Genomic DNA, 27,326 nt, shown 5'->3' on the forward strand with positions numbered 1-27,326 from the left:
ACACACACACACACACACACACACACACACACACACACACACACACACACAGGCTCTGTGTACCATAGAATGCATATTTACAAATTCCTGAAATTTTCTTTGTTTCTTCTCATCCCCAACCTCTCCATGTTCACAGATTTGTTCACCCAGGATTCAAAGGAATGGCAGACTTCCGAAGTCCAGTCTTAAATCCCCAGATCCCTTAAATGAATTCTGTTTTAGATCAAAGGACCAAGGCAGATCTCTGCAGTCAGAGAAGGGACCGTGAGGGAAGGGAAGAGCCACACTGAGGGAGAGGGAGGCTCGAGAGCCAGGTGTGGCTGAAACAGTGAGAGGACACTGTTGAGAGACACGGAGAGGTTGGCAGTGTCCAAGGGTGTCATAGTCAGGTAGATACACCTTTACTTCTTGAGCAAGATCTCTGCTTCTGAGGTCTTCAGCTCAAGCTCACAATGCACTGCTGTGTCGCAATCACATGGTGTCATGTTAAGGTGCTCACAGTGTGCTTGGTCTGTGTTTTTCCAAATTCTTCACTCCCTACGCCATATGGCCCTGACCTGTCTCAGAGTGCCTACCGAGTCTTCACCAGTAGCACCTGCTTAAAGCACATGATTCTGAAAGTCCGTCGGGACGCTCGCAATTTTGAACGCTACCAGCATAACCGGGACTTGGTGAATTTCATCAACATGTTCGCAGACACTCGACTGGAACTGCCCCGGGGCTGGGAGATCAAGACAGACCAGCAGGGAAAGGTGAGTGGGACTCAGGTGAGGGGCTTTCATCAAATGGGCTCCTTCACCAAGGAGAAGACTAGTGAGGCTGTGGGGAGGAGGGAGTGGGGAAGAGGGCTGTGTCTCAGAGATGTGCTATTGTACACCAGGAGGAAGGGAGGAGACTGCTATCCACACTCAGCACTGTTGCTTGTAGGGGAGTGGGGGATGGCAGGGGAATGTTCTGTGTATTATGGGATGTTTAGTGTCTAGATGCCAAAGGCATCCCTCACCCCCAAGTTGTGACATTGCTAATTTTGCCCCTGGGAGGCAAAAAATCACATTCAGGTGAGAACTACTGTCTAAATCTTTTTAAATTTACATTTGGAATGTGGAACCAGATTCTCTTCAATGACCTTTCTATTGTTTTGCCTCCTTAGACAGCTGACTCTCAGGGGATAAACTTATTGGTTAAATGGGAATGACATTATTAGATTACTTGTTGTGATTTCCCTAATAAGCTTTCAGTTCTCCTTAAAACAGCCTAACAAGCAGGGACAGAGTGTGCTGGGCCTGTGCAATCTTCTTGGCCTCCAATTTTCCTCTGTGTGAACTTAACCCTAACCCAAAGAAGCCTAGCTGAGGCTCTAAAGCAAGAATGTTTCTTCCTAATCTTCATCAGCCAGCATTTATAGCACAGGCCAAATAGTTTACTAAAGAATTGTGCCTGTGTCATCTTTTATGAACTTTGCTAGAAAGAATCCCTCCCTCTTTTACGGTCCAAGAAACCAGAAGCTTTGCCAGGAGGCATGTCTTTAGCATGTCCTTTCCTCTGTGACTGTGAACCCACAAAGCCATGCTTTCCTACGAGTCCATTAGTATGCCTTAGAACCTGGACTCTCTGGAGCATGTGGGAAAGAATGTGTCTACTCATGCAAGTGCATTCATAAAATAAATCCTAAGGACCACCTCCTCTGTGGTCAGTAATGAATTGGAGTAGAGGAGGAGGGCGTGCCTCTTGAAGTAGAAAAGCCACCATAGCCAGAATCTGCTCCCTGGGACCTTCTCATTGACTGGATGTGACCTCCATTGGAAGCATGACAATGATTTGCATGTGAGGACTTTCTGATATGTTAGGGTGGGAAATAAAAACAGAAAGTAAAGAAGCATCTTATCAGAGCTGGGGTGCACCTACCTTGTCTCAGTGGTCTTGGGTAGCCACATTTACTTATTGCTTAACCAAGATGCCAACAGGACACCATCATGAATCAGTGCATAGAAAGGCAGTGTCTACCATGCAAACAGCACACATTCATGTGAACTGCTTGCTTACCCTTGGATTTCCATAACTGCAGCTCTTAAACCAGGATGCGGACAACAGGGGCTCCTGCGGGTTACCAAGGAGGCCTCCCAATGAGAGAAGATCTCCTACTCCATGGTACATACACATCTCCTAGTCATCACACCAACAGAAGCACAGGGGCTGAGAAACACACTGACAATTGTATTGCATTTGGAATTGCATATTAGGAAATTTCTGGCAAGAGACTTTCTTTCTAATTCTCTTTAGTGAGATGGCATCATATATAAGAAAGAAAAAATCTGAATTTGAAATGAGAAGACAAGTTCTACTTTCAGTTATGACACAAACTAGCTGTGTGATTATGCACACACATCCACACACACATACACATGCACAAATGGTCTCACCGATTTCTTATTAATTGAACACATACGCACACACAGTCATAGTTGACTGACAGAATTTCTAAGGGGCATGCTATGTAGTGTGTTGCTGGAGGAAAGTAGTCTTAGATTTGGAATGTATTATCACAATCCATAAGGTGGTCACAGGGGAACAATGGAGAATAATGGGAAAAAAATGTGTACAGATTGGTTCATCCCATTCTAAAAACATGACCCAGTGTGAATCACTTCACCCTGTCTAAACCTTAACATAGCAATAACAATACCTACCTTCCCTTCATGATTTTATAACCAGATATAAAAAATAAATAAGTTATTGAGGGATCCTTGACAATATCATAACAGATTAGTAGTATCTACCATTCTTTCTCTTAATGTCTGCAAAAATAACTCTAGATCAAGACAAGAGGAAAAGGAGGAAACAAAAGAATATCTCATTGCCAAAGCCCACTGATGATAGGAGTAGATTAGAAAAACATTTTTGGCCGATATTTTATAGGCTTCACTCTAACCTAGAAAGAATATACTACAGAGGAGACAGAGAGGAACATAACCCACTGAAATATGGTGTGACCAGAGCTCACTATGCAAAAGCCGCTTCATGGCTGGCCAGATCAAGTTCCAGAATACCAAAATCATCTTTCTGTCCCTCATCCTGGCCAATCTGCTTCTTGCTTTATCTATACTTCCAAAGACAACAACCTTCACTTTTGTTGTGCACTGTAGAAGCAGAAGAACTGGGCAGAGCTGTTTGGTGTCTTTGAATGCATAGGCGTCCCTACAAAGGAGAGAGAAGCAAGGAGCTCAGAGTTCTGCCACTTCAGGAGGACTGGGGCAAAGAACAAAATGGATCTGACTCCTCTGACATTTTCAAAGTCTGAGAAAGGAGGACATAGGCTCCTGCTAGACTTTGGGAGCGCCTGCATGTGTGCCTCACACTTGGTTTTTAAGCCTGAGCCAAGGGGGACAGTTACCATCAGAGAGGTGGTGAGGCTGCGGGCCCCTCAGGCCCTATCTTGTGGCAGGCATGAGACTGAAGTGGCCTCTACTAAGGCCTCTATTGAATAAATAAAATGGGAAGAGCTATGAAGAAGCACAACCACATGAAGGAAACAGAATTTTGGTCTCTGAGAGAAAGCATATTTTTTTCTCAAAAGTATATTTTTCCTCGGAAACTAAACACACACACACACACACACACACACACACACACACACGCACACACACACACACACACACACACACACACATACATTTTTAAGACAGGGGTCTCACTATGTTGCCATGGCTGGTCTCGAACTCCTGAGCTCAAGTAATCCTCCCACTTCAACCTCCCAAAGCACTGGGATTACAGTCATGAGCCACTCTGCACCCAGCTGTCAGAAAGTATAATCTTATTCAAAAAATAGAATGAAATGTTCAAAAAATGTCTATGCATCCCCCACAAAATGGTACAGGAGCACATGTCTTCTATTATCAAGCAAGAGGAAGAAGCCCCAAACAGAAAACAAGCTGAGAGGAAGCAGACATAAGAAAGGAGGCTGAAAATAGAAGTTTTAAGATTGCAGGAAAAAGCAAAAGGTAATAATAGCATAGGGACAAAACAGAGCAGAACTGATACTGCATAAAATCAAATCACCAATATGGCATATGAATATGGAAATAGCCCTTAAAGCAGAAGGAAGGGACCAGATTTCAACCAGTGAAGGAGAAAGGTAAAAAAAAATGCAAAAACTGAAAAAAGAAAACACGTATCCTCTCTGTGAGGCCCACCCAACCATCCAATGTCATTGCATAGGCTTCCCCAGATCCCTAGGCCATGTGCTTTCCCATATCATTTACATGTTTATTAGGTTTATTGCCTTTTGTCTTTTTCTCCTGGCAGGATTTTAAGCTCTTTGAGAGCAGAGATTTGTGTTTTGCTCATTCATAAAACGTCAAGGGCCAAGAATAGTGCCTACTATATAGTTAGCACTCAATGACTCTTTGTTGGACCAATGACTTATAAAGGTTCCTGAAGGCAAAATCAGAATAATAGGCACAGCATCAATAATTCAATATTAACATTCATTTAATTAAATATTAAAAATAAAACTTTGCTCATCTAAAACAAATTATTCATGTGGGCAGATTTATTGGGCTCACTGAGTTATAGTAAAAGTAATTAAAATAAGCTATATGTCTACACATGTTCTGGAATGTCTTTAAATAGAGATTTTTAAAATCTTATCAATGTGCAGCCATAATAATATAAAAGTTACCCATAAAAGAACAAAAATCAGACAAGCTTCAAATTTCCCATCCAAAAAACTAAAATGGAGAAATCCACGGAGCAGTGACTCCAAGATATTGATGAGAAATGTTGTAGCCCAAATAGTCCTACATACAGACAAGTTGTTGTCACTCATGTATGAAGGTAGGAAAAAAACCTTCTGTGCAGGGTCAGAGATAACCTGCTCTTCTACCTACCCAAAGGCCCCTCTCCAGGTAAATCACTCATGAAGTAAAACAGGAAGTTAATAGTAGGAAAATCATGGTATAAAAGGAGGTAGTTCTGCATGGAGGATAAGGTTTCAAAAGGGGGACGGACGGGTTCGATGGCTTAACCTGTAATTCCAGCACTTTGGGAGGCTGAGGTGAGTGGATTGCTTGAGCCTTCAGGGTCGAGATCAGCCCGGACAACTTGGTGAGACCTTGTCTCTACAAAAATTAGGTGTGGTAGCACATGCCTGTAGTTTTGGCTTCTTGGAAGGCTGAGGCGGAAGAAACGCCAGAGCCCAGCAGGTCAACGCTGGGGTGGCCGTGAGCATGCCACTGCACTCCAGCCTGGGCAACAGACAGTCTGGGCAACAGAGTGAGACTCCAACTCAAAAAAAAAAAAAAAAAAAGGACTGGCAATGAGTATTTAAATCAATCAAATACATACATATAAATAAAAATAATTGCTGTTAAAATGCTTTAAATATGTTGGAAGACCTAAATAAATTATGGAAAAAGATGTTTAATAAAAATGTAATCATTGTATAATAACAATCTGGATCAATATCTCTAGACTGGAATAAAAGGTGAGGAAACAAGAAGAAGGAAGTTGCTAGGTAGGTACAGGGAAAGTAAAATTGGATAATGTGAAAAGCAAAGGCTAAATATAGTTATTTGAAAAACTTAGAAGTCAACTGTTTGTACCATATAAAACAAGATTTTTCTCTTCCAAATTCCTTCAAAAGATAAAATCAAGAAAATACAGTTTGTATAGCAAAACACACAAAAATTTGCAAATAAAATGGAAATAATAAAAACAAGATAGCAAAAGCAAAGCCAAACATAACAGTTATGGCAATAGGTGGAAGCAGGATAAAGTTACATACCAAAAGGAAAACACTTTCAGATTTGGTAACAAACAGATCCAGATTGTAAAAAGACATACCTAAGAAATAATTTAGAAGGTTTAAAAATAAAAGATGAATATTAATATAGTATGAAGATAATAACAGAAAAACCAGTGGTAGTGTATTATTACAATACAAAAGGGCTCTCGAATCCATCATCCTTAAATGGGATCAAAGAAAGATTTTATATTAATAAATGGCACAATTAACATAAAGATATAATAATCATATACCTTATAAGCCAAGTCATATCATATTATATTAAATTTAATAATAATGTGCCAGGCATGGTGATTCACATCTGTAATCCCAGAACTTCAGGAGGCCAAGGTGAGAGAATTGCTTGAGCTCAGGAGTTCAAGACCAGCCTAGGTAACATAGCAAGACCTTGTCTTTACAAAAAAATTTTTTAAATTAGCCAGATATGGTGGGGCGTGCCTATAGACCCAGCTTTTCAGGAGGCTGAGGCAAAAGGATCACCTGAGCTCAGGATGTTGAAGCTCTTGTAAGCTGTAATCGTTCCACTGTACTCCAGCCTGGGTGACAGAGTGAGATCCCCAGCTCAAAAACAAAAACTAAAAGAAAGAGTGATCTGTGAGAAATATGAAAGGAAACAAAAGGAATGCAATCATCATAGGAAAATGTGTTTTATATCCATCAGTTTTACAGATTAGACAAAACAAGTTAGGATTTGAATTATATATTTTTGTGTTCATCAACATATTATTTTGTTAAAAATAGAATTTACATCAGTGAATAAATAAAAAGTGGTATAGACATACAATGAAAATATTATTTGGCCTTAAAAAGGAATGAAATGCCAACACACGCTACAATGTAGATGAACCTTGAAGACATTATGCTGTGAAATAAGCCAGACCAGACACAAAAAGACAAGAATTGTATGATTCCACCTATACAAGGTACCTACATGCAAAAACCATTGGTATAAACTCTGATACATCCATACCATGGAATATTACTCAGCAACTTAAAAAAAAAGAGCAAATGCAATAATTTGGATGAATCTCAAGGAATAATACTGAGTGTAAAAAGCTAATCCCAAAGGATTACATATTGGATTATTTCGTTTGTGTAGCATTCTTGAAATGAGAAAATTAGTCAAATTTATAGAGATAGAAAGGTGAACAGAGGTTACCAGGGGCTTGGAGGAGGAGAAAATTGTTAAAGAGTTAAAATGTTAAAAATAGAGTGATTGTTTAATGGTTACGGTGTCTGGGAAGATAAAAAAGTTGTGGGGATGGACAGTGGTGATGGTTCAACAATAATGAGAATCTACTTAATGCCACTGAACTATACACTTAAAAATGATTAAAATGATAAATTTTATGTTATGTATATTTTGCCATGATAAAAAAAAAAGAAAAAGGCCAAATAATAGAGCTTACCACTTCTTTTCAAGATCCTATGGAACTTTTTTTTTTAGTGATACTGTTCTGTACTGCAAAAAACCCCCAAAAGCAGAAAATAATCAGATCATATCCTATAACCATAAAGCAATAAAAGTGAATTTTAAGTAACAAATTTAAATACTACCACAATAACAAAATCTTTGCCAATAGGAGATTCAAAGCAGATGACTGTTGGGTTTTAAATAAAATAAAGACTTTAGAAACCATTGAAAAATTATTGAAAATACATGTGAACAATACTTAGTAAAAAATAGAAAAGATATATTTAAAAATTTAGTAGTATTAAATGTTTATAGTATTAACAGGAAAAATAAATACAAAACATAAGCTTCCAAGTCAAAAACTTAGATAAAATATAAAAATGCAACAGTAATTAAAACAAATTTATTTCAAATTTTATTTGAAAACAATTATTTAAAACTCAAAAAGTGTGAATTAAAAAATGATATGAGAAATAATGTATTCCTTTAAAAGAAAAATAAATCAATCTTAGGAAGATAATAAATAAAACAAATAAATGAGAAATGAAAGGAAACAGATACAGGAAAATTTTTTTAAAAGAAAAAAATATATGCCTACTTATATTAATGTTTGAAATCAATGTTAGAAAGTCTGGAAGAAATGAATAAGTTTTAAGTATATATATAAGTGATTTTTAAAATTGACTTAGGAAATATAAAATTTGAATAGACCTGTAGTCATGCATTATGAATTGACTTGCCAGACTCCCATAACTTTATGATCTACTCCAGAAGTAGGAAAAAATGGAAACTGCATAGTTTGTTTTATGAAGCAATAATAACTTTACTAATAAAACCAGACAAAAAGCAAAAACCATTGGCATGAACTGTGGTACATCCATACAATGGAATATTAAGAGCAAATGCAATAATTTGGGTGAATCTCAAGGAATAATGCTGGATGAGAAAAGCTAATTCTAAAAGTTTATATATTGGATTATTTCATTTATGTAACATTCTTGAAATGACAAAATTACAGGAACAGAAAACAGATTAGTGATTGACCTGGAGTTAGCCATGGAATGGAGGTGGGAGGGAAGTGAGTGTGATTTTACAAGGACAAAATGAAGGATCCTTGTGGTAATGGAACTCTGGTTCGTCTTGACTTTGTCATAATGGACACATGAACCTACACATGTGATCAAATTGTGTAGAACTAATCACACACACCTAACTAAAAACTAGGAATTTCTGAATTAAAAAAAAAACTATAGGCAAAACTCGCTTGAGTTCCAAAAAGCCCATATTTAAAAATGAAACATTAAGTTAGACAGTATATTAAAAGAATGACCCAGTATAATTAACAGATTTTCTTCTGAAGATGCAAATCTATTATCACTAGCATTGTAACCAATAGTTTACAAACTATTGAGGAATTTCAGTTGATCACTTTAAGGAATACTAGAAAAGTACTTGATAAAAATTAAATACACATTTATATTTTAAAAACAAAAAGTACTCTTAGTAAATTAGGAATATAAAGATGTTTTCTTATCCTAATAAAGCCTTCCTTAAAACAATGAGCAATGTCTTATTTGGGGCTCCAGTAGTTTTCTCATCAAAATAAAAAAGAAGAAAAGATTGTGATGGCCACCTCTTATTTAACATTGTTCCTGAAGTTTTCACCAATATTACAAGACAGGAGGTAAAAATAAAAGAGTCCCGATAAAGAGGAGACAAAATTAGCATTACTTGCAAGCAAAAATCAAAGAGCATATACTTAAAAGAGTAGTTTATTTGCTAGAAGCATGTCATACAATGAGCAGACAGTACACAAATAATAGCTTTCCTAGGTACCAGCAATGATGAGCTGTAAAATGTTATAGGAAAGGATGCACTCAGAATAGCAGCAAACAATATTAAATGCCTATAAACTATCTTGCCAAAGAAATATATGTCTTTCAGGAAAACAACTACAAAACTTCACTGAGAAAAAAACTCTTTAACAGACATGTTGAGAAATGGGAAATGGGTGCACCGACTGTCATAAAGAATGAAATAACTCTAAAATCATTTATAGTCTCAAAGTAATTCTTAACAAATCGCAATAGAACTATTTTTGGAACTTAATAAAAATTAATATTAGTTCATCTGGCAAAATAAGCACACAAGAAAGAAAATCTCAGAAAAGATAAAGAGGAAATTTGCCCTATAGACTTTAGTAATTAGAATTGTGTGATAATCAGTGAAAAGCCCACAAACCACTGGAACAGACAAAATATTCCTGAAATATACAATAAAATATTTATAAGAAATTTATATGGAATAAAACAGTACAGAATGAATAATTTGGAAAAATGGGTTCTTTGAGAAAAATATTAAACCACAATTTTACATTATATCAAAATAAGTTTCAGAAAGCTTACAGATTCAATGTCAACAATTAACTCACCAAAACTAAAACTAGAAAAATAGTTAAACATTTGACTTACCTTTAAAGAGAAATGACTGAGAGATTTTAATGCATAGGACTATAAAAAATTCTGTGTATTATAAAATAAAGCAAACAAAAGTCAAAAGCTAGTTTGAAGACAGATATGTAACTAAGTGCAAAAACCTTAACATTCCAACAACAACCAAAAAAAAAGGCGCAGACATAGCAGACAATACTCTAAGGATTGACCAATAAGCCTATGAGAAAGTGTTTTTCTTTTGTAAATTCCTTGAGAAATTAACTGTTATTTACCATTTAACATTTCCAGGGGTTCTTTTAAAATTGCTCAGCATTTGTGAGAGCATTATAAAAAGAAGGATTCGTGGACTAGTGGTGACATGATAAATCTATAGATTCAATTGTCATGAAGGTAGCTTGTTAATATGGATCGATAATCACAAGTATTTTTAATCCAGTAATTAATTCAACTAATAGGAATTTATTCTAAAAATTGTCACATATGCACAAATATAAGGAACCTATTTATAAACATCTAGGCATGTATTTGGATAATAAAGTCTACTTTTAATATTTATTAATTTAACTTATACTTGTGTACATCAAATCTTGTGTTAAACATTGATAAATTTTGATTTTTTTTTTCCCTGCTGGAGTGCAGTGGTGCAATCATTCTTCACGGTAGTCTCAAACTCCTGGGCTCAAGGGACCCTCCCAACTCAGCCTCCCAAGTAGCTAGGACTACAGGCACAGGCCACCAATCTTGGCTAATTATTTTATTTTATTTTTTGTATATGCAGTCTTGCTATATTGCCCACGCTGGTCTTGAACTCCTGGCCTCAAGCCATCCTTTCATTTCAGCCTCCCAAAGTATTGGGATTACAGGCATGAGTCACCACACCTGGCCAGGTTATTTACCTGTATTTTTGACATCACTAGTGTCACTGTTTGTCATCTAACAGCTTTTCAGGGTGCATCATCTTCAGTTCCAGCTGGAAATGCAGCCCTTTTTGAATCTGTGGAGGATGCTATCTTGGGAAATTTTACCACAAGTCACAAATATTGATTCAGATGATTAGGAGAATTGTTATTTTCCTTAATCCTAAGGGGTAAATTTTAGATCTCAATAATGAAACCATTTCCTATATTACTTTTTATAGAGCTCTTTAAAAGGTTTATTTACAGTGATATCCAATACTTGAAATTTAAAAAACTCATACCTTCCAAGAATAATTTCTAAATCTGCATAAAATGTCTCCGCTTCTGTCAGGTGAATCTAAAAATATCTAAACTAGCATCAGATGAGGTCATTTAAGGCTAAATGTCTCCACCAAACATAACATTTTGTTCAAAAGAGAGTAATTTAAAGGTTGTCCTATATTACAAAAGGTTTTGTCAAATAAAAAAGTAAAACGGCCAGGCTTGGTGGTTCAGCCTGTAATCCCAGCATTTTGGGAGGTTGAGGCGAGTGGATTGCCTAAGCCCGCAGGTTCGAGACCCACCCGGGCAACTTGGCGAGACCTCGTCTCTACAATAAATCAAAAATTAACCAGGCACTGTAGCACGTGCCTGTAGTTCCAGCTACTTGGAAGGCTGAGGTGGAAGGATTGCCAGAGCCCAGCAGGTCAAGGCTGCGGTGGCAGGGAGCATGCCACTGCTCTCCAACTTGGGCAACAGAGTGAGACTCCAACTCAAAAAAAAATTTTTTTAAGATCAAAAAGTAAAACTTTCTATTTTATGAGAAGTAATTATAGATTTAAAGAACAACTTTTACCATATATTGGAATTCATACAGTAATCATACATGGCACAAAGATTTTTATACATGATTATTTATTGAAGCATTATTTTAGAACAGTTAAAAAGTCAAATGTCCAATAATAAAATGTACTGCAATTAACATTATATATCCATCAAATTTACTATCACATACTCATTAAAATTATCTGTTAGAAAAATATTTAATAAAATATAAAAAGAAAAATATTTGATGACATAAGGAAATGTTCGTAAAATACGTGAAAAATCCTTTAGTAAAACTGTAGAGATATGGAGAAATGTGGAGATATGGAGAAATTGTAGAGATATAGAGAAATGTGGAGAAAATATGTATATATTTACATATGTACATAGGAAAAGACTAGGGGGAAACAAACACCAATATATTTTGGTAATTACCTGCAGGCTGTGATATTTGAGATAATTTTGGTTCTCTTCTTTACACTTCCTTATCTTTTTCAAGCTGTTCTCAGTGAAAATGTGCTCATTCTATAATCAAAAAAGAACGTTTGTCATAAAAGTAAATAAATCAAATCATTAATTACTGGTATTTAATCCATCAGAGACTGTATTTCTCTTACTTTCCATGTTATATAAAGTATACATTCACTACTCTATAAACTCCACAGTGTAGCATATTTATCCATGACTTATATGCTTCATTAAACTACTGAGCAAACAGACACACAGTGTCCCTGTGCCCCATCTAGGCTAGCTGAGTAACAAACCTGATGACTGAGTCCAGTAGCATTTACCTTATCTTATTGACTCCATTTTAACCTGTTCTCACATCATGTGCTTTTTTCCCTGGTTTGTCTGCAGTCTTTTTTCGTGGACCACAACAGTCGAGCTACCACTTTCATTGACCCCCGAATCCCTCTTCAGAATGGTCGTCTTCCCAATCACCTGACTCATCGACAGCACCTCCAGAGGCTTCGAAGTTACAGTGCTGGAGAGGTAACACTCCCCACACCCCATCTCCTACCCACCCTACTGTTCACACATCACAACCTCTGCCTTTCTGTGGGGCCAGAACTATTCCTTAGTAGCTGGGATCTAGGGTTGCCTGCTCTGGAAAAAACTAAGCTATAAGCATACTGCTCTGTAGAGAATGAATGAGAACTCTGGGACATCCACTCAACTTTCTAGACCTGTCTTCCAATTATCCTCCTTCTGCCTTGCCCTTGTCCAACACAGTTACCACTACTAAAATTCTGTCTAGTTTAAAGGAAACTGAAAATGCAATATCAGGAGATTCCTTCACTTACAGCTGAAATTATACATCCTGAGGCACATGTGAATACTTAAAAGACCTTGGAACTGCAATGCAGTGTATGACTGACCTAAAACTTCTACCCCTCCATACGATTCTAGAAAAGACTCCAATACTGTATCCATGGACTAGAAACTAGGAGAAATGATGAGGTCACATGACTACTATATTCCCATCCTACTACATGCTCTTCCTTGGTTTTATATCTTTTATCAGCAAGATGGCAGCCCTTCATTTTCGGTGCCTTTCTGAATTACTGTCTCTGTATCCCATACCCTTTCCTGTTCTTCTGCCTCAAGCCAAAACTCAAAATATAGCTCTTTTCTACTTCCAACCAGTTCCTGGCAATATTATGAGCAAATCCCTTTTTATGTCCTGACTGACATTTCCCTAGTATCTGTGCCTTCTTTTCATAGATGTCACTAGGATCTCAATCTCAAGAAAACCATTTCTCAAAAAATGGCTTGTAGAATTGGATTTCACTGAGGTAAAAAACATAAAAAATTTTAAATTTTTGAAAAGAAAATAGTGTAAGAAGGAAAGGAATATATGCATATGTAGGGTGTATGTATGTGTGTGTGTGTGTGTGTGTGTGTGTGTGTGTGTGTGTGTGTGTGTATCCCCCACAAAGAATAATTCTAGGGTAAGCCACAAATGGACAGCTCAGGAGAAATGGGGAAGATAATGATTCACCTAAAAGCCATCTCCTCTGGATAGCAAACATAAGTCCCAAGGGAAAAGTCCTCTGTATACTCTGAGAGACATAACTACTTCCAGCCAAAGTCACGTGTGGCTTAATACCAGTGTGATAAAATGAGTTTTTCTTTCATGGGGTAATCTTAGGTATCATTGTTTTAGGATACTAAACAACAATTATTTTTAGGAAATCATGTTAAATCTTTCTTTTTGCATATAAATGAAGTATATGTGACCAGACAGAGAGGCAATATCATACATCCCTGGGCATCCCTAGGACCCTCTAGATGCAGGCATGTTCACAGACTACAAAAAGCAACACCCCAACTTCCCAGTTCAAAGTACATAGTTCTCCTCCATGGTGGTACTTGTATAACACTTCAGAATGCACAGGATATATTGTCTTGAGATTATGGTGAACAAATTCTAAATCTGCATCAACTTGAAATATGCCATTTAGCTTACTTAAAATGCCCAAGCTCTTTAACATTATTAAATTTCAGTATTAACATAGGGTAACTACATATGATGAAGCTGAGTAGACTCTGCAGACAGAGTCACTGTCAATAGAACAAATATGTCACTTACTCAATGTAAGATGAATTCCCTAAAGATATACAGATATCTCATCCACCATGACCAAGTAAGCTTCATCCCCGGGATGCAAGGCTGGTTCAACATCCGCAAGACCATAAATGTAATTAAATACATCAACAGATGTAAAAACAAGAACCACATGATTATATCATTAGATGCAGAAAAAGCTTTTGATAAAATCCAACATCACTTCTTGATAAAAACCTTCAAACATCTAGGTAGAGAAGGAGCATAACTCAAAATAGTAAGCTCCATCTACAAAAATCCTATGGCTAGCATATTGCTAAATGGACAGAAACTGGAAACATTTCCCCTGCAAACTGGAGCAAGACAAGGCCACCCATTCTCACCCTCTTGTTCAACATTGCATTGGAAGTCCAAGCTAGAATAATTAGACAAGAGAAAGAAATCAGGGGTATCCCAATAGGAAAAGAGAAAGTTAAGTTATCCCTCTTTGCTGATGATATGATCCTATATCTCAAAAATTCCATGGAATCTGTCAAAAACCTACTTGCACTGATAAAAGACTTTTGCAAAGTCTCGGGGTACAAAATAAATGTGCTAAAGACAGTTGCAATCTTATACACCAATAACTAACAGGCAGAGAACCAAATAAAAAGCACAATCCTATTTACAATAGCAACACAAAAAATGAAATACTTCGTCATCTTCCTAACCAGAGAAGTGAAAGACCTTTACAATGAGAACTACAAAACACTGCTCAAAGAAATCCAAGAAGACACAACAAATGGAAAAATATCCCATGCTCATGGATAGGAAGAATCAGCATTGTTAAGATGTCCATCCTACCAAAGGCAATCTACTGATTCACTGCAATACCCATTAAATTGCCAACATCATTCTTCTCAAACCTGGAAATGACAATACAGAAATTCATATGGAAACACAAATGACCATGAATGGCCAAAACAATCCTTAGCAAAAGAAACAAAGCAAGAGGTATCATACTTCCAGACTTTAAACTTTACTATAAGGCTACAATAATCAAAACAGCCTGATATTGTTACAAGAACAGGCATACAGATCACTGGAACAGGATAAAGATTCAATTTCTCAACCAACTCATCTTTGACAAAGCTTCCCACAACAACCACCGGGGAGAGGAGAACCTATTCAGTAAATGGCGCTGGGAAAACTGGCTGATCACATGCAGAAGATTGAAACAGGACCTCTACCTATCACCATACACAAAAATTAACTCTAAATGGATCAAAGACCTAAACGTAAAACCTCAAACTATAAGAACCTTAGAAAATGCAGGAGACACCCTTATGGAAATTGGAACTGGCAACCAAGTCCTGATCAAAACCCCAAGTGCCCATACCACAAGATATAAGATAGACAAGTGGGACCTCATCAAACTGACAAGCTTCTGGGAAGCAAAAGAAACCATCAGGAGAGTGGGGAGACAGCCCACAGAAAGGAAAAAAATATTTGCCAACTGTATATCTGACTAAGGCCTAACGTCTAGGATCTACAAGGAACTCAAATGCTCCAAAAGGAAAAAAAATAGCCCCATGAAAAAGTAGGCAAAAGACCACTTGTTCTCATATATTCTCACTCCTAAGTGGACCTTGAACAATGATCATAAAACTATAAGAAAGGAATTGGCAGTAGTGGGAAACTGCCAGGGGGTGGAGGTGGGTTTGGCGGTTAAGGGAAACTGCCATGGGAGGGACGGGCACACCTCATCAACAAGGGTATCTGCATAATAGACCCTTCTCAAAAGAAGATATACAGGCAGCCAACAGATACATGAAAAAGTGCTCAGCCTCACTCATCATCAGTGAAATGCAAATCAAAACCACATTGAGATACCACCTAACCCCAGTAAAAACGGCCATCATTAATAAAACAAACAGCAGATGCTGTCAAGGGTGTGGAGAAAAAGGAACGCTTCTACACTGCTGGTGGGAATGCAAACTAGTACAGCCTCTTTAGAAGACAATGTGGCAATTTCTGAAAGAACTAGAAATTGACCTTCCATATGACCCAGCAATCCCCCTATTGGGAATATACTTGGAGGAATTCAAGTCATTCTACCAAAAAGATACCTGCACATGCATGTTTGTTGCAGCTCTGTTCACAATTGCAAAATCATGGAACCAACTACGCTACCCATCAAAGCTGGACTGGATAAAAAAATGTGGTACATATACACAATGGAATATTAGGCAGCCATAAAGAAGAACAAACATATGAATTTTGCAGCAACTTGGATGGATTTAGAGTCTATCATACTCAGTGATCTATCACAGAAACAAAGGACAGAGTACCATATGTTCTCACTCATAAGTGGACCTTGAACAATTATCATAAAATTATAAGAAAGGGATTGGCAGTAGTGGAGACTGCCAGGGTAGTGGAAGTGGGATTGGCAGTTGAGGGAAACTGTCATGGGAGAGAGGGGCACACCTCATCAACAAGGGTACCTGCATAATGAACATTTTTATACCTAACTCTGAATTGTACCCCATATCTTTAAAATAAAAAAAAACAAATAGGCTGTGCTCAGTGGCTCAGCCTGTAATCCCAGCACTTTGAGAAGCAGAGGCGAGTGGATTACCTGAGCCTGTGGGTTTGAGACCAGTCTGGGCAACTTGGTGAGACCCCGTCTCTACAATAAATAAAAAATTAGCTGGGCATGGTAGCGCACACCTGTAGTTCTGGTTACTTGGAAGGCTGAAGTGAAAGGATCGCTGAAACCCAGCAGTCGACACTGGGGTGACCATGAGTGTGCCACAACACCCCAGCCTGGGCAACAGAGTGAGACTCCAACTCAAAAATAAATAAATAAGAAAAAAAATACAGAAATCTTACAGTTACAAGAAATCAAACTGAAAATATAAATATTGAAAACCTTTCTAATTGAAAGAACAAGATTGAGACTATTAATACCACTTGCATTACCTGTTTTAAAATATTTATTTGATGTAATTTGACAGCCCATATACAGTTAATTTAATATCAACATTTATGGCAAAATGCTATCTGCATCAGCCAAGAACTTACTGAAAGACTCTACACATAATGATGAAAGGGCGTTAATGTGCGCCAGCCATCTGTCCGTTTCCCAATGCTTCCACTCCCAACTGGCTATTCATCATATTTTCAAACCTCTCGCCTCCCTCTGTCCATCCTCTCTCTTCTGATAGCTTTGGACTGACACAAGGGGAAACCAAGAAAAGCAGCACAGAGAGAAGCTGGGAGGCAGAGGATATCTGATCCAGAGGCAGCATAACAGAGAAAACAAAGACTCAACCTCTAAGAAAACAAATATCTGGTCCCTCCTACTGTGAGAGCCCTTATCCTAGGGATCAGGAGGCAGAGGGACTCTGGTATCAAAAGTGAAGAAAGGGACTAGTGAGAAATGCTGACTGTGTTTGCTGTGATGTGATCTTGCTCAATGAACATTGATAATGTACATGACTTGCTATGAGCATTGTGGAATGTTAAGAGATTGTCCAAAGACAATCCTTGCCTTGGAAAAGTTTGCATTCTGTTTTTGAAGCCAGGCCAAAAATACAGGGTTAAGTAGCAAGAGAAGTCAGAATATGATTGAGTGCTGAGAGAGACATTAGGACAAGTGCCACAGAAATTCAAAAAGAGGCCAAGGAAAGTATCTTTTAAAATAAGGTGACTGACCTAGAACTTGAAAACTGGTAGAATCTAGCTAGGTACAAAGGAGGGGAAAGGGCAGCCTTCCAGAGAACACAGCATAAGCAAAGTTACAGAGGTAGGATGGAGAAAGGTCCATAGAGGGATAGTGAGTAGTTCAGTATGACCGAAGTAGTGGGTTCCCACTTGCTATGTCTTGATTTTTGGGAACTTTGGATGCTGTATGTAAGACTTGGGACTTTTATAAGGGCCCATTATATGAATTTGAGGAAAGTAATGTAATGATTTTTGTGTAAGAAATGAGTTTTAAAGATCATTTCGCCCATTATTTATCAACTATTGGCATTTGGGACAGGACAATTCTCTGAAGTGTGGAATTATCCCATAACATCACAGGATCTTTTTATCCTGATCCCATTCCTTAGATGTCAGGAGTGCCCTGCCTCCCTAGTCATTATGACAACAAAAAAGCAAAATAAAAAGCCCCCAAGTATTTCCACACACCCCAGATGGTAGTACCACCCCAATTAAGAGTCGTATTTTATAGTTCAGAAAACTGAAAGATTAAGAACTCACATCACACAGAGAGTTCGGGACCACAACTCAGACTTCCTAACTCCCAGTCTGTGCAAGCAAGTATTTTTAGAAGGAGACTATGAAGGCCAAGAAGATGAAAGACTGTGCAAGGAGGGATGTGGGAGGGAGGGTTGTAGAAGACCACTGCCATGGGAAGATGTAGAGGATGAGGCCCTGAGGTAGGATGACAGACAGAAAACAAAGGACAGCCTGTGAGAAGAAACCTCAGGGAAGTCAGGAGGTGCAGAGGAAAGTGGAACTGGGACCTCTATCACGATATGGGCATCCCAGCTCTGGCTTGGCCACAGAGGAGCTGGGTATCATTGTTCACCCCTACCCTGCTGGGGACCTCAGTTTCTTTATCTGCAATTGATTGTCCACCAAAGTCTGTTCCAGCTCTGTGATTCTCAGAGTCTGTAAGGCTTGACTCTAGGACTTCAGGATCGTGTAACTAAAAAAAACACATGGGTAAGAAGAACAGGAAGGCCAGGTGGGAAGGATGGCAGGTTTCTCTTTAGACAAGTTGATAATGTATGTAAAAACAGTAGGAGATCTGATTACCAATTACAGTTCAACAGCTGGAAATTTAAGACTTAGAGATAACCAATAGATGATTTCCATAATCCATTATTTTTCTGTGTCCTATATCACAGGTGATGGGGAATTAAAGTATAAATGTTTCTTAGACCACACCTTTAGGTATCTGTTTTCTACACACCTACTTGAGCCATTTTCTTGACTTGTTCAGCCACTGATTTTTTTTTTTTTATAAATTGCATGTAAGGACAGAATGAAAATCGTTTCTTTTTTTTTTAAGCTTAGAAAATATAGTTTATTTAGAAGTAAATTAGAGAGAGAGAAAGAAAGAGGAGATTCACCTCCCCCAGATAGGGAAGGGGGCCAAAAGCTTAAGAAAACATGGCAGACCATTATGTTGCTAAGCTATGTTTTTTGGTCATGTGCTCTTTGAGCTATGGCCAGGCTATGTTTTCTTAAGCTTTGGCCCTCTCTCCTGCCTCGGGGAGGTGAATCTCCTCTTTCTCTAATTTGCTTTTTAAATAAACTATATTTTCTAATTTAAAGAAAAGAAAAAAAAAACATAGCTGAAAATAGTTTCTCTATGAAGGATCCTAAATGGTAAAAATATTTCCCTCAAGACCCCAATGATAGGTTATTAATAGAAACATTGTTAAACATCTCTGAATTATTCTTTACCTTACTTAGAAATTTTTGGGGCAGATTTCTGAAAGTAGTTACTATGGACTTAGGGTTTACACATAAAAAGATCATTATTTGACACTTTGATTTGCATTGTATTGCGGTGGCACATCTGTCTGCAATATATATATATTTTTTAGTCGGAGTCTCACTCTGTCGCCCAGACTGGGATGCAGTGGCACACTCACAGGCCCCAGCATTGACCTGCTGGGCTCTGGCGATCCTTCTACCTCAACCTTCCAAGTAGCCAGAACTGCAGGCACGTGCTACCATGCCCAGCTAATTTTTGATTTTTGTTGTTGTTGTTGTAGAGACGAGGTCTCACCAAGTTGCCTGGGCTGCTCTCAATCCCACGGCCTCAGACAATCCACTCACCTCCCAAAGTGCTGGGATGACAGACTGAGCCACCGAGCCCAGTCTGCAATATATTAAAGCACCAACAAAGTAGGCCTTATCTCTCCTAATAATGGAATTGGACATAGATGGAAAGAGACTATAGGGTTATGAATATTGGTTTCCATCTGTCTATCGGCAAGGAAATCACTAAACATTAAGAAATCTGCCCTGTTTATTCTGCAATTCATAATATAAGTTAACTCCTAACAAGGAAGGATAAGCAGAGCACACGATTTTCATTTTGTTTACTGCTTATTTTGATCAGGTTAGAAAATCATTAGTCAAAGAAAATTTCTGGAAGGTACGTAAACAAAGCGTCAACAGTGATTGTCTCAGGGAAAGAGTCTGACAGAGAAGAGAAACTTCTCACTTTAAAAGCAGAAGTCACTCTTAGTCATTCTTTGCAGTAAGCTTCTTTGATGGCAAAAGTCATTTCATTGGCTCTGATGACATTGAAGAGTCTTCATTCAGAAAACTTGCCTTTGGGGAGTAATTACTGCATTACTACTTAAAATTGATAATTTTCCTCTTGATTCTATATGACTTATTTTTTATTACAGATTTTGCTGTAAGCTTGTGAAATTCAGACATCTTTGAAACTAAACTTTTTAATTACAGTCACGCATCACTTAACAATGGGGATAAATTCTGAGAAATGTGTTGTTAGGTGATTTTGCCACTGTGCAAACATCATAGAGTGTACTTATACAAACCTTGATGGTCTAGCCTGGGCTACATAATATAATCTGTTGCCCTTAGACTAACAAACCTGTATGGTATGTTACTGTACTGAATACCATAGGCATTTGTAACACGATGGTAAATATTTGGATATCTAAACGTAAAAAGGTACTGTAAAAATATTATATAAAAGGAAAAATGGTGTACTTGTATAGAGCACTTACCAAGAATGGAGTTTGCAGGACTGGGAGTTGCTTTGGGCAAGTCGGTGAATGGATGTGAAGGTCTAGAATACTACCATAGGCTTTATAAACACTGTACACTTAGACTGTACTAAATTTATTTAAAAATTAAGCAACTGCACTATGACATTATGACTGCTACAGCATCACTAGTGATGGGAATGTTTCAGCTCCATCATAATCTTATGGGGCCACCATCACATATGCAGTCTGTCATTGGCCACAACATCATAATGCAGTGAATGACTGTCTAAACAATATGTAATAAATTTAGAAAACAGACATAGATGGATAAGCACATAATTCCCCATCTGGAGACACGGGTACACATTAAAGTAAAAATTGGATCCATGGTTATCCATGGTTCTATATCCTACTTGACCATTACAATACCTTGCAGACCATTTCCACACCATTAAAATTCTTCTGTAATATTTTATCATATGAATCTATCATCATTTAACTAAAGCATCTTATGTACATTCCTTGTTGCCTACTGTTTACTATTATAAAAATATTAAACAACTCAAACCTCTTTCTTTTGTTTCCTTAAGATAATCCTGAAAACTTTGTTAATGATCTATTTTTAGAACACAGAAGGAATCTAGAAGTGAATGTAAATTCATCCTTTGGGTCTTTCCTGTGAACTTGCCAAATTTTTTTTTTTTTTTTTTGAGTTGGAGTCTTACTCTGTCGCCCAGACTGGACTTCCCAATTTTTTATCATCAAGTAGCCAGCGTTTTCAGAGACAGCGTTAGCTGATTATTAACCCAATTTCACTCTAAAACATGAAATTTTCAATCACAGCTTTAAGAAAACTCACTAGTGTACATTTCCAAATTGCAGTGCTGAGGAGAAGTTTGTTTACCAGTCACTGAAAACCATTTTGTTTTGTCTGGAGAGCTAAATGTTTGGAGTTTTCACATTTACAATTATGATTAAAGCTGTCAACATCAAAAGAAAAGAAATCCTAAAAGTAGGCCCCAGTGCAAACTAAATTTTACCAAATCATAGAAGAATAGTAATAGTACATCTAGGGAGAGGCAAGCCACCAGGGATTCTCTCTCTCCTCTCTCTCTCTCTCTCTCTCCCTGTTTCTTTCTCTCTCTCTCTCTCTCTCTCTCTCTCTCTCTCTCTCTCACACACACACACACACACGCACACACACACGTCTGAGAAACTCAGACCAAAAGGGTCAAATGCCGTGAAATTCAAATCATGTAATTTTGGTTTTAAGTGGAAATTCAGTCTTGTAGTCGTTTTTTCAGTCATTAGAAAAACAAAGCAATGTTGGCTTGATGTTTGCAGTGAGATCCAAATCAGTCACTCAGTTGATATTAGACCTCGCTCAGGATGGTTTAGTACTACTTCGGGGCTACAAGAATCCTAGCATGTTTTAAATTCTAGTTCAGTCTTAGAATCTCAGAAATTCCTCCAGCTCTGCCTGAAATTGTCTTCATTTCTGTCTATTCCTGGCCCTTCACTGGAGAAGGATGTTTTCATCTAATCCTCCCTACACTGCAGGCTCTAGTCTGTGGGCCATTCAGCACCAACCCTTGGCAGACATTTCTATGCTCAGGGACCTCACAAGCCCTACCTTCTCTCCCCCACCCCCCACCGCCCCCCGCATTTTTTCATCTATTGCATTCATGATTGGCCTGAGGATGTTTGTCAGTCAGTAATCTACCTTTGGGCTAGCTTGGCTTCATCTGGTTTCTGAAGTTTTTCAATCTGGCTCAATTTTGTGTGAGCCAGTAACCTCAGAAGTAGGCACCATTTTCCCCTGAGGCTTATATGTGACACATTAATTCCCTTCAAGAGCCAGGAATAGAAGTGAGCATTGTTCTGTTTCAAAGCCCTACTCATTTCTGGGCAACCTCCATGCAGTTAGACACCTTCACTCGGGGTGAAACAGCAGGTGTTTCCTGAATTCAGTGCCCAGCCAAGCCTTCTAGAGTTCAGCTAGCAGATCTGCTTCCCCACTCGCCTTCTGTGACTCATCACTTAGATAATCGTCAGTTGTTTCGTCTTTGAAAATCCAGTCTTTACAGCATCAATAATGTTTTAAAGACAAGCATCAAGGCAAACTGACAGAATTCCCTCCAAGAGAAAGCAGCCGTATCATTTCAGTCTCAGAAACCCTTTACATATTTATTAATTCATGGACAAAAAGAGAAGTAGGGGGCTCAGTACTGTAGAGTCCATTGATCAGCAAACTTTTCCTTCACTGCTTTGCACTGGTTGAGTCTGGGAAGTGTTGCCATAGAAGCGCCAACTTCTAAACCTTGGTGTCTGGCCACGCCAGAGCTGATTGCTGATGACATCACAGCGAGAAGTGCAGCAAAGTGGCACAGAATCTGCTCCCTTGTCCTTCAAGTAAGCAAGCTATGGGAAATGAGAAGGACGAGAAGAGAAAATGGATGTATCTGCAGCCCCACCGCTTCCAGAAGAGCAGCAAAGACTGCAACATACAGAAAGGGAACTGGTGACACCTGTCTGCATACAAAGGCTGTTATCCCTGTTGATGTGGCATATGAAAGTAGGACCCAGAGAAAAATTAGCAGTTGCTGTTTTTAACTAGAAATGTCTAAGTAATTTATTTTACATTATCATCTGCCAGATCACACATGGCCTATTCTTAAGTGACTATTTTGGAACTGACCTTTCTAGACTCTATAGCATAGTTTTTCATCACCTCTCCTGAATTGTGTGAGTGAACTTTATATTGGTCTCAGAGGGAGAATCTTCTTTCCATTTTTATCTGGATGTTTGAACTCTTTATAAGTGTCTTACAAAGTTGTCATCTGTTAAATTAAGCTAAATTTGGCTTGAGGATGCCTTCATACTCTGTGTCATTATGTAATGAACCGCAACCTAACTTAGTACATAAATAAGCTGACAGCCTAATTTAGGAATATACATTTGTAACACATAGTTGAGTCTCAGCCAATCACAGCAGCCGAGCTTCAGTCAGTCACAGATGGCTAACTGATCAGACCACGATCAAATAAGGCAAACTCTGAGCTGTAACCAGTCAGGCTGTTTCTGTTCCTCACTTCAGTTTCCCATCCCTGACTGCTGCCTGCTCACTGCTGCGGAGCAGAGTTCTCTCAACCCCTTCTGATTCTGAGGGCTGCCCCATTCTCAAACTGTTATTTGCTCAATTAAACTGTTCAATTTAATTTGTCTAAAGTTTATATTTTAGAACCAAACTTCTCAAATATTTTAAAGCCTATTCTAGCATAATTTGCCAAATATAATACAATGAGTTATACTCTACATTAAATCCCATTTATCTGGTGAAGGCACTCCATTATGGAAACTCTATAGTGCCTCGATTTTAATATCTTACTTTGCAAGGATCTTAAGAAACAAAATGTACATAGCATCACAATAGAAAGTTCATTATCGTGCTATAGAATTTAGGGGATTTATAAAAGTTAAAACTGAGCTAAATTAGTTCAAAAGTAGCCATCACAAATATCAGCTTTAGGCTAGGCAAGTTATTTATCCCATGAAGTTCTGTTAAAATGCCTAACCAAAACCAAGATATTGGAAACAGGCTGGTAGCATGGAAAGAGTAAACAGCGCTTTGCAATCAAGTATTTTTAGAACGTTGGTTATTTCTCTTGCAGTTGAAAATTTGGGGAAAACTTACTTTTCTCGGATCCTCAGATTACCCATTTGGAAATTAGGGTTAATAGTGCTTACCTTGTAGGATTTATTAGGACACATGATACTATGTGAGGAGAAGTCAGTTCGGTGAATGGAATAACAGGCACTCAACAAAGAATGTCCCTCTGAGTATAGTCAACACTGTTTAAATGAGCAAGTCTATTCCACATTCAGCACTGGGGTTCAGTGCTGCCTCTTGGGAGGGATGAAATGTATCTAGAATTTCTCTTTCTTTAACATGTTTCTTAGTCAATTCAGTGTATTAACTTGTTTAATAATCATGACATTGAGCACAATCACTTTCATAAAAATTAAAATGCAGCACCTCAACCACTCTACTTAGTCATTTTTTAAAACTTGCTTTGAAGCCGGGCTCGGTGGCTCAGCCTGTAATCCCGCACCTTTGGAAGGCTGAGGTGAGTGAATTGCCTGAGCCCGCGGGTTCGAGACCTGCCTGGGCAACTTGGCCAGACCTCAGCTCTACAATAAATCAAAAAATTATCCGGGTGTGGTAGCGCACGCCTGTAGTTCCAGCTATTTGGAAGGCTGAGACGGAAGGATCACCAGAGCCCAGCAGGTCGAGGCTGCGGTGGCCGGGAGCGGCCACTACACTCCAGTCTGGGTGACAGAGTGAGACTCCAACTCAAAAAAAAAAAAAAAAACTTACTTTGAGGGTTATAGGTGATGTCAGGATCTTCTACACCTTATGTTAAAAAATTGGTGTCAAAAGATCATCTGGAATTGATAACATATTTCCAATGTTTACACTTTTATTTTCAATTAGGCCTCAGAAGTCTCTAGAAACAGAGGAGCCTCTTTACTGGCCAGGCCAGGACACAGCCTAGTAGCTGCTATTCGAAGCCAACATCAACAACATGAGTCATTGCCACTGGGTATGTATCATGCTTCTTTGAATTCCTGTCTATCTAATATTTAGCCTTTAAAAAAAATCAGGAATCCTTTAATATTCAAGATTCTGTGTCTTCTCTCCCCTGTTTTAAGATATAATCTGTTCCTTACCCTGTATCCCCATCCTCCCCTCTACCCTTTCCCCCTTCCCTTCCTCCTCACTTCTTCCCCTCCCTCTCTCCTCTCTCTCCTAAACTCACATATGCCTTCTTCCACTCAGTGACTTGTTAATTCAGTCCAGAAGAGTATAGTTTAAGTGAAGTTATGGAGCTTATTTCTCTAGATAGAGCTTTAAATGAATGGCTCTCTTTCGTATCTATGGAGGACAGTTTGCACAGTCTTCATTCATAACTTCCGCTACCTCTTTTCAAAACTCATGCCATTTGTGTCAAGGGAAATGAGGTGAGAGGGTCTAAATGGATTTGAGTATTTCCATTATCACTACTGGGAAATCAGTACATGGATTTCTTTGAACTCTTAAATAATATTTTACCAGAGCTATGGCAAAATGACCAAGAAAAGTTAAGAAAGAGAGGAGAACTATATTCTTCTCTTTCACCTGGTCACGTAGAGATGCATTAACTCTCAGTAAAGTTCCTGGAATATTAAGGATAATTAACTTAAATCTGGTTCACTTTTAGTTTGATACTTTAAAAACAAAAATGCTATTATGTCACATTAAAAACCCCTCAAGAGCTTACTTTTTTTTTATAAGTATGCTACCTACCCTTCAAACTCCGTTAATCCTGGTATCAAGCAATCATTTTCCAGTCATCAGAGAGATTATCTGTGATCTGCAGACTGAACCACATCTCTGCACTTTTGTCTGTTTCAGCATATAATGACAAGATTGTGGCATTTCTTCGCCAGCCAAACATTTTTGAAATGCTACAAGAGCGTCAGCCAAGCTTGGCAAGAAACCACACACTCAGGTAGGACTGGTCCCTCATCCCTGGAACTCCAGGTCTTTCCACCCATTTTTCCTGGTAGGAAAACACCTTTGTGGAGGAATAGCAGAAGCTTATGATGCATTTTATTCATGCACTTAAGTTATAAATTGAAGTCTCAAGATGAAGGGTTCAGGGGTTTCCAGTGTCCTGGGAAATTATGCAATCAAAGATTATCATGTTATCAGGTTATGTATTATTTATATCATGCTGAAATGATTCCCACTGATTCGGAGAAGAACACAGAAAAAGAACAAATTAAGTTTTATTAAAAATTATTTGCATAAGGCAGCATATAATTGCTTTTAATTTTGAAATGTAATCATTTCATGGTAAACCAAATATTGAGTGACCATATTTAAAAACAAACAAAAAGTATCATATGTGTTCTAACTACTTAAATCCTGTTGTTCATTAAGGTCATTTTTGTGCAAGTGCCCCTGAAACTCTAAATCACTTCATTTGGAAGAGGTAGCTGGCTAAAATGATAAAAAGAAAATCTATATCCCAAACTAAAATCCTGCTTTCTCACCAAAATAGTCAAACATCTCTTCACTTCAGTTTACTAGCCAGCGTTTCAAAGGCGGGAGATGCACGGGGGTGTTACAAGTGTGCTCCTTTAGCCTTGTTCAGCACTTAGGAATTGTTGATGGAGCCATGTTATTCAATCCTCTGCCCTCAGTCCCCTCATCACTGAACTGAGTGTCACACTGAGGCCACAGCTGAGGTGCTTAAATGAAGATGTGTGTAAAGGATCAGGCAAGGCCATGGACATGAGGTCCATAACTGCCTTTAATTATTCTCTTCCCATGTGGTGCAGTCTTGTGAATCTGGCTGACACCTCTAGTACTCTACTCTGACTTCCTCAGTGAATCACTAACACCTTCAACAAGCTCCTTTGTCCTTCAAATCCTTGCCACCCATGCCAGGATGAATCATTCTCTATTCTTTCCCTTCCACCACCCCCTCATTGACACCTCTTTTCCCTCAATTTTCACTCTGCAAATTAGAGCCACCATCCTCCCAGCTGCTCCTTATCTCAGCTGCTCC

The 27,326-nt window shown here is 38.2% G+C and overlaps 1 protein-coding gene across 1 annotated transcript in view; it reads left to right on the forward strand.

Moving 5' to 3' along the window:
• Window positions 1-27,326, forward strand: part of HECW1 (HECT, C2 and WW domain containing E3 ubiquitin protein ligase 1) — a gene marked incomplete at its 3' end in the record, with an annotated part of 437,085 nt that overhangs the window by 359,749 nt on the left and 50,010 nt on the right. Inside the window, exons 14-17 of the mRNA XM_021706110.1 lie at window positions 567-752; window positions 12,250-12,384; window positions 25,205-25,313; window positions 26,165-26,261. Coding sequence (XP_021561785.1) covers window positions 567-752; window positions 12,250-12,384; window positions 25,205-25,313; window positions 26,165-26,261 — 527 coding nt within the window. The remainder of the gene's footprint in view (window positions 1-566; window positions 753-12,249; window positions 12,385-25,204; window positions 25,314-26,164; window positions 26,262-27,326) is intronic.

This window comes from Carlito syrichta, unplaced genomic scaffold, assembly GCF_000164805.1.
Source record: "Carlito syrichta isolate Samal-C Ts95f unplaced genomic scaffold, Tarsius_syrichta-2.0.1 Scaffold315149, whole genome shotgun sequence".
In the NCBI taxonomy this organism is placed as follows: domain Eukaryota; kingdom Metazoa; phylum Chordata; class Mammalia; order Primates; family Tarsiidae; genus Carlito; species Carlito syrichta.